At 49.0% G+C, this 13,658-nt stretch overlaps 2 protein-coding genes across 4 annotated transcripts in view; one reads left to right on the top strand and one right to left on the bottom strand.

Moving 5' to 3' along the window:
- The window catches only part of DNAI1 (dynein axonemal intermediate chain 1), a 58,746-nt gene extending 52,268 nt beyond the window's left edge, over positions 1-6,478 (top strand). For 2 of the 3 annotated variants that reach the window (XM_053204975.1, XM_015073175.3), the window contains 4 exons: positions 174-322; positions 429-528; positions 2,923-3,108; positions 6,131-6,478. In XM_053204975.1, the coding sequence (XP_053060950.1) occupies positions 174-322; positions 429-528; positions 2,923-3,108; positions 6,131-6,229 (534 nt within the window). In that variant the 3' untranslated portion in view covers positions 6,230-6,478. Of the gene's footprint in view, positions 1-173; positions 323-428; positions 529-2,761; positions 3,109-6,130 lie in introns of those variants that run through there. The other variant, XM_053204976.1, reaches the window with a different exon arrangement.
- A 38-nt stretch (positions 6,479-6,516) lies between these two features.
- ENHO (energy homeostasis associated) lies at positions 6,517-8,688 on the bottom strand. The gene is made up of 2 exons (XM_027039324.2): positions 8,314-8,688; positions 6,517-7,324 (listed from the first exon to the last, which is right to left on the bottom strand). The coding sequence occupies exon 2, from the start codon at positions 7,161-7,163 to the stop codon at positions 6,933-6,935; it is 231 nt and encodes a 76-aa protein (XP_026895125.1). The 5' UTR covers positions 7,164-7,324; positions 8,314-8,688; the 3' UTR covers positions 6,517-6,932.
- Positions 8,689-13,658: the final 4,970 nt, after the last annotated feature.

Here is a 13,658-nt window from a genome sequence, read left to right as displayed (position 1 = left end):
TTGAGGGCACAGAGAAGAGCAGCCAGTAGCTTAGTCCCATTTCAGCGGTGACAATAATGTGGGGACAGAAGAGGAGTCTTAGGTTCTGACCCTCCAGGGCACCCAGGGAAGTGTGGTGGCTGCTGACCTCTCTCTCATTCCTGACCCCCCCACCACCCTCACCCTTGCCCCAGTGCTCTAAATCCTACTCCAGCAAATTCCTTGACACCTATGATGCCCACAACATGGCAGTGGATGCTGTGTCCTGGAACCCATACCACACCAAGGTCTTCATGTCCTGCAGCTCCGACTGGACAGTGAAGATCTGGGACCACACCATCAAGTGAGACACATGCCCTCCCTCAGGCCGCACTGTGGGCTGGGGCCACCGGGGCTCTAGCACCATGAGCCCTCTGTATGGCAAACTTTCTACCCCTCCACCACTGCAGGACCCCGATGTTCATCTATGATCTAAATTCAGCTGTGGGCGATGTGGCCTGGGCACCATACTCTTCTACTGTGTTTGCAGCAGTTACCACCAATGGGAAGGTGAGTGCCCCAGCCAACCCTCTACTAGAGATAGGATGAAGTATCTCAGGGGCTCCCTCTTAGCCCACAGAGTACCCTGCTCAGGTAGGGGAAGGTGGGACATAAGGATTCTGTATTCTCAAGGGTTAGGCAACCCAGAGCCCTATCAAAAAAAGAATCATTCACCCCATGAGGCCTCAAGGAGAAAATGGTGCTGTTCATCTTAAAGGAGAGAACACTCTGGGGGATAAGATGACATGAGGAGCAGTTATCTTCTCTGAAGGTCCTGGGGAGGGAGCTACAGGATGGCAGGGACAACCTTGATGTAAGGGAAACTTCTGAGCCAGAGGTTATCTGTGATTGAAATAATGTCTAAAAGGTAGCAAATTCCTCATCCCTGCGAGTGTGCAAGCTGAGTCTGAGAAGGGGAGATGAGAGGGGTCTGTGTAACACTGAGAATTGGTAAAAGCTCAGAAACAAACATTTTTTGAGAAAATTCTTGGATACAAATCCATTTTTCCTTATGGACTTTGATATAAACTCAGAGGCAACTACTCAAGGAAAGACTATAGTTTAAGGCATCACCCTAAAGTCAATCAGTCATCTATTTGCTGAACAGAATTTTACTAAGGGCCCAGCACCAGGCAATTCAGGTCCCTATTGTTCTAAGAGTTCACATTCTTGTGAAGGGACAGAGAAAAAAAGCAACAACAAAAATAGTGTTAAGTGCTAGGCAGAGATTGAAAGAGGAGTATGTGTGTACACAGTGTTCATAGCAGTATTCATAGTAGCCAAAGAGTGGAACAAGCCAAACATCCATCAATTGATGAATGGATAAACAAAATATGGTATATCAAAAAGATTATTATTCAGCAATAACAAGGAATGAAGTATTGGATACATGCTACAACATGGATGAACTTGAAAACGTGTTTAGTGTAAGAAGTCAGTCACAACCACACACTTGCAGGATTCCATTTATATAGGTCTAGAATAAGCAAAGCTATAGAACCAGAAAGTAGATTTGTGGTTGCCTAGGGCTGGGGGTGTGGGAGAAAATGGGAAGTGACTGCTAATGGTACAAAGGTTCTTTTGGGGTGATGAAAATGTTCTAAAATTGGTTGTGGTGATGGTTCCATAACTGTAAATATACTAAAAACCAAGAATTGTATACTTGAAGTGGGTAAATGTTTTTGTATGTGAATTATATCTCAATAAAGTTATTATATTTTTTTAAAAGAGAGAGAAAAGGGGCACCTGGGTGGCTCAGTCCATTAAGCACTCAACTCTTGGTTTTGGCTCAGGTCATGATCTCACAGTTCATGAGTTCAAGCCCCACGTCAGACTCCACAATGACAGTGCAGAGCCTGCTTGGCATTCTCTTTCTCTCCCTCTCTCAAAATAAACAAACTTAATAAAAATAAGTCATTACTTGAAGAAAGTTTTAAAAAGAGAGAGAGAGAGAAAGGGAGTGATGTAAAGAAAAGGACTGGTCTCTTAGAGTCGTCAAGGAAAGCTTCTTCAAATGGTAACATTCAAGCTGAGAGCTGAATGATAAGAGCTGGCCCTGTGTGAAGACAGAGAGAAGCATTCCAGACAGAGGGAATAGCTAGTGCAAATGCCCTGAGGTGAGAATGAGCTTGAAGGTGTTTAAGGAACAAGCAGGCAAATATGGCTGGGTCTAGGAAGCAAAGGAGAGAGCAGGAAGTCAGAGTGGAGAGCGGAGAATCTGGAGTCAGGAATTTGGATTGTATATATACTGCCAAGGGAAACTATTGGAAGATTTTAGATTTTTTAAAGGTAAGTTGAGAGGCTGCCTGGAGCATGGATTGTAGAGGGGCAAGAGCGGAAGCAGAGAGACCCATTAGGAAACTGCCACAGTTGTCCAGGCAAGAGTTACTAATGGTCTGGACTTAGGGAATGGTAAAAATAAGATCAAATATTTGTTGAGCACTTATATGACAAGTGCAGTCTGAGCACCTCACATGTATTAAACCCTCGCATATGATATAAACCCTGGCTCTGCCACTTACTAGCAAGTTAGCCTTAAGGGCCTCTATCTCCTCATTTATAAAATGGGGATAATAACAGGACCTACCCTATAGAGTGGCTGTGAGGATTATTAGGTGTACAACTATGTAACATGATCCTACAAAGTCTGGTACATAGTAAGTGTTCAACAAATGGTAGCTGCCATTATTGTTAATTCTGCATAAATTTTCTAAGCTTTTTATTCTCATTCCCTCAACCACAGGAAAATGTAATCAGAGACACAAATTCCCTCTCCCACTGTCTCCAGCTCCAGTGTGCTAGACTTCTGATGTGTTTCCCCAGAAAACTCATGTGCTAGTTCTTCTGAAGTGGGGGACAGGGTCCCCATTATCCTTGAGTATGCTGACACCCACCTCTCCACAGACTCATGTGTTTGACTTGTCCATCAACAAGTATGAGGCCATCTGCAACCAGCCTGTGGTGGCCAAAAAGAAGAATAAGATCACCCACGTGCAGTTCAATCCCATCTACCCTATCATCATTGTGGGTGATGACCGTGGGCACGTCACTTGCCTCAAGCTCTCACCCAACTTGCGCAAGATGCCAAAGGTACAGGCTTGGGTAGTATGGGCTACTGTAAGAAATAAAGTTTCCAAGATGGTGGGGGTTGAGAAAAAGGGGAGGAGCCAGGAGGTGACCCCCCCCCCCCCCCCCCCAGTTTCTGGCTTGGGAAATGCAGGGTAAGGGTAGTGTCATTGCCCAAATAAGGAGCACAAAAGAGGTAGGTTTGCGGAGAGACAATGAGATCAGTTTTGAAATGCTGAATCTAAGTTACCTGGGGGGCTCCCACGTAGAGACATCCAGTAAGCAGGTGACTATCTGGGTCCAAAGCCTGGGGAAGCACGTGGACATCATCAGCTTATTTGGTGTAGACCAGGTTATCCAGGCAGGGGGCTTGGAGCTTAGTCACTTAGTCATTGGCTGGGCTTAAAGGGCCTCAGCTCCAGTGGTCCCTGAGCTGGGAGCTGCGGGTCCACACAGGGAAAAAGGTAAAAAGGAAAAGAGGGTAACTAGGTCAGCAGCTAGGCAGTCCTCCTTTTGAGTTCTGGTTCCTTTCTGAGATCTGTACTGATCTGGAGACAGTGCCCAGAGCCCAAAGGCCCTGAAAACAGGCCATGAAACCTAGAGCCAGGACCTCAAAGTCTAGATCTCAGAGTCCTGATTCAGATGTAAGAGTCCAGGCCTTAGAATCCAGAGCCCAATAACCCAGAGCCCAGTCCTGCCCATTTGGGTGCTAAGAGAGGATATGGAATTTGTTTTCTGCCGGGTTCTAGGCCAGGATCAGAGCTGGGCCAGGGCTGGACCAAGTTGTCCTGATGACTACACCTCTTGGTTGCAATATGGGGCATTTATTTGCAGTTTGAGGCAAGGGCAGGCCTCTTTCAACTACCGATACCTGCCTCCTTGCACCCTTACCAAGGCAGGGGCTACCGCAACGTACCTCTGGTACCTGCCTCATCTATTCCCCACAATGACCAGAAGGCAAGGACTGGGAGTTTGGCCGGGCCTGTAATTGTAGCCAGCTGGGGGAGGGGGTGGACTTGGCTATAAATACTCAGAAGGCTGCTAAGCGCCTGCAGCTGTGGCCTAGAGGCTGTGGTGGGCTGGGAATGGGGTGGGGTGGGATGGGATGGAGGAGTTGGGCATGGTCTGAAGCTCTTTGCTGAGCCCAGCTAGTTGGCCTCAAGGAGGAGGGAAGGAACAGATAAAATCTGATCTTAATTTAGTGAGGAGAGAGACTGAAGATTGAGCTGGCAGAGCTGGACAGCCCAGTGAGAGATAAGGGTACAACCATCACACCATGAGGATGGTAGATCTGAGGGTGGGGAGGGCTGCCCTGCCCACTCTGACCCAGGGAGGCAAGGATCTCCCATAGTCCCAACTCCTCTCAGAGCAAGGGTCAGTCATAGCTAAGGGAGCTGGGCTCTGTATATCCGGCGACCTATATCTCTGAAGACCTGAGGAAATAGATGCCCGGGGAACAGAGGACCTGAGCAGGTGACACAGCTGAGGGCTAGTACTTCAGTGGATTAGAGGTTCCTGTGAAACCGTCATCTGATCCTATCAGTAGTCAAGTGATTTGTGCAAAAGGAAGTCTTCTGGGCATCCCTACCCCGCCCCCGCCCCTCTTCGGGCTTTAGTCTCCCTGCCCTTCTCAGGAGGGCTTGGCCACAGAGGCCCAACTTCCTGACCCGTGAAGCTTCCCCTAATTGGTGTCAGAGCACAACTTGTCAGAGGTCAAAGACTATCTTTCCCTAACTACCATATAGATGGGAAACAGAAGCCCAGAAAGGCAAGGGACTTGCCCAAAGTCATATAGGGAATTAATGACAAAGCTGAAACTAAAAGCCACGTCCTGAAATTCCTAGGGGATGGGGTGAAGCCAAGAAGACAGCACTAACTTGATTTGGGAGGGAGAGTAGTTAGAGAAAAAGACATCTTTATCCTCTGCCTAGAGAGTGTAGAGGTGAACTGGGCAGTGGCAAAGGCACTGGGCCACAAGGGGAGAGGGAGACAGATTTCAGAGCAGGTGCAGCAATCACACCAAGAGGAAATCTAAGATCTGTGTGGTGTCAGCGGCCCGGATGGGGCTAGGAAGGGGCTTGCTGGCCATGTACTCTCTCCCCTCCTCACAGCCCAGGCCAAACCTAGGCTGGGCCCTCAGCAGGCAAGGCTGGAGTAGGTGCCAATGAGCAGTGGGCACAGGTGGCTGAGAAGGCAGGGGAGGGGGCTCAGGAACAGAGGGAAGGCAGGAAATGGCAGCTGCCCCAGCCTAGCCCATATCCTGCTGCCTGAACAGAAGGGAGTATGGAACTAGTGCTGGTCTGCCATAGAGCTCTTGGGGCCTGTGAGTTACACATACCCCAGTGTCCCAATTCTCTTTTTCTCAGGGCATTAGAGTGCCCTGTGGACCAGGGTGAGGGGTCATAAATTTAGGATCTGCTCTTCTGAGGAACAGTTGCACCTAATGACATCTGGAATCACATGGGATATCTCATTTGCCCTCCTGGGTCTCTTGACAACCTCCTCCACCCTGGGTATGTCTGATACAGCAGACCTGGCCCCAAATGTCACTCCGCTCCAAACCTGATCTGAAAGTTTTGGTACTAGGTGAGGGCACCTGTGGCTTTGTCCACACCTCTCGCCCTCAGCAAACACCCATCTTTTAGTTCCTTGTTAGGACTCAGCCAGGGACACTCCTGTGGAAGGGTGGTCCCAACAGTCAGAGCCCTCACCTCTCTCCAGAGCTACAGCCCTCCCTAGCCTGAATGGCTAGTTCCTGTGAGGGTCAGTGGGTGGAAACCTTCTCCCAGCATCAAGACCCTTTGTTGATCTTAGATTCAGAGCCACACCTAGATTCTTGAGGGCCCCAGCTGAGCCCATGTCTCCTAACCTGAGTTGGGGAAGGACCCTATGGGGGTGGGGAGAGGTGGGGATCCAGTATCTAACTGGGTGGAAAAGTGGTGGGACAAAGCTGGGGCAGGCTGGGCAGAGGAGGCAGAGGTGGGACCCAGAGAAAGGTGGCCCACCCCTCACCATTCCTCCCCCACATGTACTCCCCCCACTCCAGGAAAAGAAGGGGCAGGAGGTACAGAAGGGTCCAGCTGTGGAGATCGCAAAATTGGATAAACTGCTGAACCTGGTGAGGGAAGTGAAAACAAAGACCTGAGGGCCTGGTCTCAGTCCCTGTCCCATTTCTTGAACCCAGTACTTGTAACCCCTGACCCTGGTACCTAAGCCCAGCCTTAGCACCAAGTATGTGACCCAACCCCTGATCAGGTCCCAGTATCTACCCTTAGCATCTCCTTCAGCCCTGGTCCCAGCACCTCACCCCAGGACTCAGCCCTCAACCATTATTGCATCCTACTCTACACAAATAAACCTGTGTCTGGAAACTCACCCCACACCTTTAATTTTTCTACCACAGAGTCCCCAGGAAGAGGAGGGAATCTCAGGTTAGAGCCATAGTTCCATTTATTATCCAGCAAACAGTGGGAGGACCCAAGGAGGGGCCCAGCCTGGACACCCTCCCATTATTGCCATGGATTCCAGTTTGCTTCCCCAACGTCAAGGGCCTGGAGGCGATTGGCCTAGGGAGAGGTGGACCCAACCCGTGGCCCTCAGTATGGAGCAGAGTCGAGGTGGCCCTGGCCCTAGCACCAACTCATTGATCCCCACCCCAGGCCTGTCTACCTAGGGCCACCAGAGCCCCTCTTGGAGCGAGGCTGGCTAGACTCTGGGCTGCTAGGTCCAGCTCCAGACAGGCTGGATTCTGGGTTCTGGACCCCAGGCTGGCTAGACCATGGGATCCTGATTCCAGGCTCTGGGTGGGGTAGACTTAGGTCCCAGACTCCAGGCTAGGTGAGGGGCCTTCAGGGCTGCAGCAGGTAGCTGCCTTCATGGCTGGGCTTCTGGGGTGGGGGTGCCTTCTCAGGACACGGGCCAGGGCTGGAGTTGGGACTGGATTCAGAGAGGGAGTCGATGTCCGCAGAGCGGGAATGGCAAGCCCAGCAGAGAATGACCCAGAGCAGCAGCAGCAAGAAGCCTACAAGGCCGTTGCAGACGATGGCAATGAGGGCCCCCTGAGAGATGGCTGCCCCCATGACAGGCAGCACCCTCAGACCAGCACAGACCACGGGGCTGGCTCGATGGCAAGGCCCATGCCGAGGCAGGACTCCAGTACAGCTGGCCTTCCAAAGAGGCTGTTCTGTCCACACACTCAATGATTCCTGGGCAATGGAGATGTCCACCTGCAGTCTTGAGCCTGTGGCAGGTACACAGCAGAGGAAAGGGTGGTGAGGAAGGGGTAGGGTGAGGCCTAGGAGGAGAGGCCTAAGAGAATCCTGTCCCACATCTCTGGCTTCCCTGGCAGAAGACTTTGGGTCCCGGCAGGCCCAAATAACCCACAGAGCCAACACCCCCATCCTGAGGCTTGGCCCTGGGCACCTGGATGGGGGTGTAGCCACAGTGGGGAAGCTAGAGTAGACAGCCTATATCTCATTCTCCTTAGAACCAATGGGCATGGCCTGGCCCTGCCCACCAAGCTTCCAGCCCTCAAAAGTGCTGTGAGAATGGATGAGATGAGGAAGCCCAAGGCCTTGAAGGATGGGGATTGTGACCAGTGTTGGTGTGGCCTGGGTGCCTCCCCCTTCTCAGGACTCCAGCCAGCCAGCCAGCCCAGGAGACCTCCAGAGGTGCCAGCTCAGACAGAGGGAACTTTGTGGAGGCCCTGGCAGGCATGTGTGGGTCTGTGTATCCAAGGCTGTATACTGGGGTGTGCCTCTCTGTGGGACTGTCTCTCCAGGTCAGTTGTGTATGTCTGTGTCTGGCTCTTAATCTGTCTTTAGGTTCCCTTGCCTAGATGTGTGCCTCTGCCTCTGTATACCCACCTCTATGTTTGTGCAGCTATGTGACTCTCTTTATATTTGTCTCTGTCTCCATCTCTGAGTGTCTGAGTGTCTCTTTTCTCGCCCGGGCTATCTCTGTGTATCTCTGTATCCGTCTCTGTGTGTATGGGTCTCGTGTCTCTCGGTCTTTCTTCCCGGCTGTGTGTCGCTCTGTCCCCGTGGACGTGTCTCTCTCCCCTTCTCCGTGGGGTCTGTCTCTGTAGTTGTGAGTCTCGTGTGTCTCTTTGTGTCTGTCTCTCCTCCCCCCCGCCCCGGCTGTGCCGCTACGTCTCCATGTGGGTCTCGGTCTCTTTATCTCTGTCTCTAGTTCTCGGGGCCCGTGCCCGTGGGGGGAGGGCCCCCTTACCTGAGTTGAGCCCGGTGTGCGCGCCCGCGGGAGGGTCCGGGGCTGCGGGATGCTGGGCGCCGACTGAGACTCAGGAGCCTGCGGGATGGGAGGGGGGGGCTGGAGGCGGGCAGGGGCGATGTCACCTCCCCCGGCCCTCCCCCTCGGCCGCGCAGCCTCCGCCGGCCGCTCCCGCCGCGGCGCGACCGGGGCGGCCTCTGCCGCGGGCGGTCTGCGGCGAGCTGGCACCTCCTCCCCCAGGGGCGGTGCCTCCTCCGCGGCCGCGGAGGCTCGCTAGCTCGCTCGGCGGCGCTCGGGCGGCGGCGGCGGCCCGGGTGCGGGGTTCGGCTAGGCTCGGCTACGTTCGGCTGGGTTCGGCTGGGCTCGACTGGGCTCGGCAGGCAGCAAAAACAGCGGAGAACCTCGCTTCCTGAGAGGCCGGCGCCGGCGGCCTGTGGAGGGCGGAGCCATCCCCGCGCCACTGCTGTCACCCGATTGGCTGGCTGCGCCAGGCTCCTGGGCGATTGGTCGCGCGCTGGGGTGGGACTGGCTCAACCCTTGTGCCCGGGTGGGGAGGGGGCGGGAGAAGGACTGAAGGGACTACTTGGTCTCGATCTCTCCGGGGGAAGGGGGCGGGGATGAAGCCCACCTACTTTTGGGAATTTCTTGCACCTTCAACACCCGGAAGAGCTGTACATCCAACATCTGAGAAAAGCCTCTGTACCCTTATACATGAGGAAGCTGCCCCTCCATATCTGCCTCTGCCGCGGTCATCTGGAGGAAGGCCTTGGGCCCCCACATCTGGGAGGAGATTGAACCTCCTCATCTGGGAAGCCCCTTGGACTTCTGCACATCCACTCCCACCTGGGGGTGGACTCTGCACCCCCACTTTAGAGGGTTTGTAGGCGGCTTTACATTCCCTGGCCCCAGAAGATGTAAGCAGCTCTGCCAATACAAGTTCTTTGGACATATTTATTGAGTTCCTACCCAGTATTGGTCGGGGGTTCGTGCTTTGCTGCGCTGTGGGAGAGCATAGGACAGAGAGGAATGCGGTACTCTGAGAGATCGCTCATCCATGGCGGGAATAGGACCAGGCATGACTCTCCATCCTAGAAGCTCCTGACTCTCTCCATCCTAGAGTCTCTCCTAAGAGGAAGATCAACTTGGGCAGGAGCTGTCAGGTAGGCCTTCCTACCCACCTCATACACCAGTGATTTCTAAGTGTTCTGAACTGGACCCTTTTTCCATCCTGCTCTACATATTCTCCATGGATGAGCACAGTCCTAAAACTATACCACGAAGACTCTCAATGCTCCCCAATCCAGCTTTATCTCTGGAATTCTAGACATAGATCGAAGTGCCTTCCAGAATAAGGGTGGTGTTGATTCCTGGTTCTGCCACTTAACTAACTTCGTGACCTGGAGCAAGTTACTTAACTCCTTTTTGCCTTAGCTTCTTCATCTGTAAAGTTGTTTTAGTGATAGCTACCGCTCAGGGTTGTAATTCACCAATTCATTTATACTGGACCAGCCACATCTCAGCAAATACCAACTGACATAATTCCAAGGACCATATAGCTAAGAGGCCCCTTTCCTCAATGCCATGAAATTCACACAAGATCCCTATAAATCCAAATGCTATCTTGGAAACCAGTAAGGGAAGGGTAAGATAATCTGAAAGACTGAGTCATCCAAACTTACTGAATTACTTAGAGACTGTCTAAAATAAATTTTTAGACCCTACTGACTTTACCAGAATGGATTTAGTTCCCTTGCCCCTGTTACCCAGCAAGGGTGGGGGCATTGTGAGCAAGATCAATTACTTCTAGGAAACAGAGGAGACTTATATTGCACATCTGTCATGTGAGTGAATTTGTGACCCAGCTGCAGGAGTTTGGATTTTATCCTGAAAACAGTGGGGAGCCACTGAAAATTTTTGAGCAGAGGAGTAAATGTGATCATATCCAGAAATTAGAGGGATGATATGGGCTGCTGGGTGGAAGGAGAGATTGAAGGCATTTGACAGTGAAGGCAAAGAGTAATGACAAAGGACTGAAATGATGTAGGGGAAGAAGATTGGAGAGAAAAAGAACAATGAGGATATTTAGGAATTACAACTGGCAGGGCTTAGAGACTTAGACCTACAGGACATGAGGAGTAAGAGGGAGAATAAAGTCTGGGATAACTCCCAGGTTGGTGACTAGGGATACTGTGATGCCATTTACTGAGATAGAAAACACACGAAAAGGGGTTAGTTTCAACAGGGGTTGGGGTGGTGTGTGTGTGGGGGGGGGGGGAGATGGAGGATGATGAATTGTTTTAGATATGCTAGATTTGAGGTACCAATTGGACACCTAAGTTGAGATGTCCCATAGACAGTTGGGTAAGCAGGTCTGGGGTTCAGGCTCAAGACATGTTGTGAGTTATCAGAAAATGAGTAGTAGTCAAATCAGAAAAGTGGATGAGCTCACCGAAGAAGAATAAGACCTGGTTCAAAAACAAAAAAACAAAAAACATTTATAATCAGATACTGAAACCTAAAGACAGAAATGCCTCAGGAACAACTGGAACTAATAGTCACAAAAGCCATTAGGTTCTCTCTCCACCTCTCATTTGTTACTTTGTGCCAGTCTCTTTCCTCTGTTCTCCCCTGCCCCTATCATCCTCATCTCCAGACTGGCTTTCAATGCTTTTCTGGTCTACATGGTGAAAAACATCACTTCAGACAGTCACAAAGCTTAAAAATCTTATTGTCTAGGCACTCAACAAGACACTGGTTTCTTTTCCTTGGTTACAGTTTGCAAATTCCTCAGGAAGTACTCTGATTGGCTCAGCTTAGTTAGATGCTTAATTCTAGACCAATCAACTGTGGTCAAGAGATGGATGAGGCTCAGATTGCCTAACATGGCATTGGGGACAGAGGGGTGGTCCTAGGAGAAGACAGAATGCAGACTGGCAGGTGTTTGACCTAGTCCACGCCTTGTTTGCCCAACACACACACATTTTCTTATATGTATGATTCCAAAAATGTCCCCACCTACATATTCCAGCCATTCCATGATATTTATGCCAGTAAATTCACCTCCTCTCTAGTATAGAGCAGATCAATGACACATCCAGCTACTGCTTCTGGGGTTATATCATAGCACCACTGTTCTTCATATATAGGTTCTCTGGGTATTGTCCCTTCATGTTCCAGTCAGTTTTCTATAAGGTGTGAATATGGCTTCTAATAATCTCATTACCTTTGTTTGAACTGCCTTTGAACTCCTTTAAACCATTACCCCCAAGCCCCCCAAAAAACTCCAACCCCCAAATTCCTGCTATCTAGAGATGGAAGAAATAAAGAATAAAATGGAGTAAAAGGAAAGCACTGTAAGGGCGGCTCAGTTGGCTAAGCATCTGACTCTTGATCACGGCTCAGGTCATGATCTTCTAGTTGGTGGGAGATCTTTCCCTCTCTCTTCGCCCCCCTGCCTCAAAAATAAATAAATAAACAAACAGATAAATAAATAAATATAAGGAAAGAAAGAAAGAAAGAAAGAAAGAAAGAAAGAAAGAAAGAAAGAGAAAGAAAGAAAGAAAGAAAGAAAGAAAGAAAGAAAGAAAGAAAGAAAGAAAGAAAGAAAGAAAGAGAAAGAGACGAAGGAAGGGAGGGAGGAAGGAAGAAAGGAGAAAGGGTATCATCTATATTTTTTGGCCATGAATGACAATGAAAATTGTGGGGTAGGAAATCTCATGGCATCTGTTGACTCACTTCTTTAGCTACAGTTTCTCAGTCAGCCAATCTGGGTGCCCCAGGTTTTCCCCACAAAGATGTGATCCCTTATCCAGTGTTCTGAGAGCATAATTGTGGAGGATTTCTCTGTGGGGCACTGTACTAATAAGTACTACACTTTCTGGTGGTGTTTTAGGGATTATCCTGGGATTGAATAATCACAGATCTCTGCATTTATGAGGATTGGGTGTGGTTTTATTTTCTTCCCAGAATGATACAATTCTTTTAAAATCATCATCAGCTGTCAGTTTCATCTGGGGGAGAATTCCTTTTGCTAATAGCTTATTCATCCTAAAGCACATCCACCCCCCCCCCCCAGTTTAAACTGAAATCAGAATATAGTCTTACAAAAAGTGGCATGTAACAGTTTTTTAGTTTTATTTTTCCTAGTACAGTTGACCCTTGTACAATACAGGGGTTAGGGGCACCAATCCCCTGCATAGTCAAAAATCCATGTATAACTTTTTAAAAACATTTTTTTAAGTTGTTTTTTTTTTTTTTTTAATAGTAATCTATACACCCAACGCAGGGCTCAAACTCACAACTCTGAGATCAAGAATCACACACATCTCCCACTGACCCAACCAGGCGCCCTCTGTGTGTAAGTTTTGACTCCCTCAGAACTTAACTACTAATTGGTTACTAATGATCAGAAGTCTTACTGATAACATAAACAGTTGATTAACACATATTTTGTATATACATTATATATTGTATTCTTATGATAAAGTAAGCTAGAGAAATAAAATATTATTAAGAAAATCATGAGAAAGAGAAAATACACTTAAGGTACTATAAAAAAAAAATAAACCCACATATAGGTGGACCTGTGCAATTAAAACCTGTGTTGTTTGAGGGTCAACTGTAGTTCATAAAATAACTTGCCTCTTGTAATTGATGGAACATGAGACTTATTAAACATAATAATTTTATCAGAGTTCTTTTTCACAAATAGAATCCACCCTAGATAGTTAAAACATAAAAGGGATTTGTTAAAAGATATTATTTAGCTCAGAAATGTTAGGAGGGCTGGAGAAATGGATTTGAGGCTCAGTTTCTAGGAACAACACTCAAACCATACCACAGACAACCTGATGAAACCACAGTCACTGCCACTCCAAATACTAAGTACCAAAAGTTTAATTTGACTGCCAATTTAACAAGCTCTGTAGCACTTTTGCAGTAAGAACTCAATACTGCAACCAGTGGGAAACCACCACTGTTACCACTACCACCAAAAAGTGGACACTTGTACTACCAGCAGTAGCAGAAATTGAAGTCTTATGTCCAACCTGCTTCCTTCCTAGGTATCTAGAATTAGCTCGGTAACAATTGTTACAGACAACCCCCAGATCTTAACTGGCTTAAAATAACAAAGATGTATTTCTTGCATGCTACAGTCCAGCATGGGGGAACCTGGGAGGAGGAGTCTGCTCACTGTGATCACTCAGTGAGCTAGGCTGATGGAGGCTTCACCATCTTATGATGATGCCACTTTTTTAAAAAGGATTTTGTTTTTAAGTAATTTGTTTTAAGTAATCCCCATCCAACGTGGGGCTCAAACCTACAACCCCCATGTCAAGAGTCGC

Source organism: Acinonyx jubatus, chromosome D4 (assembly GCF_027475565.1).
Source record: "Acinonyx jubatus isolate Ajub_Pintada_27869175 chromosome D4, VMU_Ajub_asm_v1.0, whole genome shotgun sequence".
Taxonomy (NCBI): domain Eukaryota; kingdom Metazoa; phylum Chordata; class Mammalia; order Carnivora; family Felidae; genus Acinonyx; species Acinonyx jubatus.
Note: the sequence above shows the minus strand (reverse complement) of the source record. Positions and strands in the feature narration are given on the sequence as shown.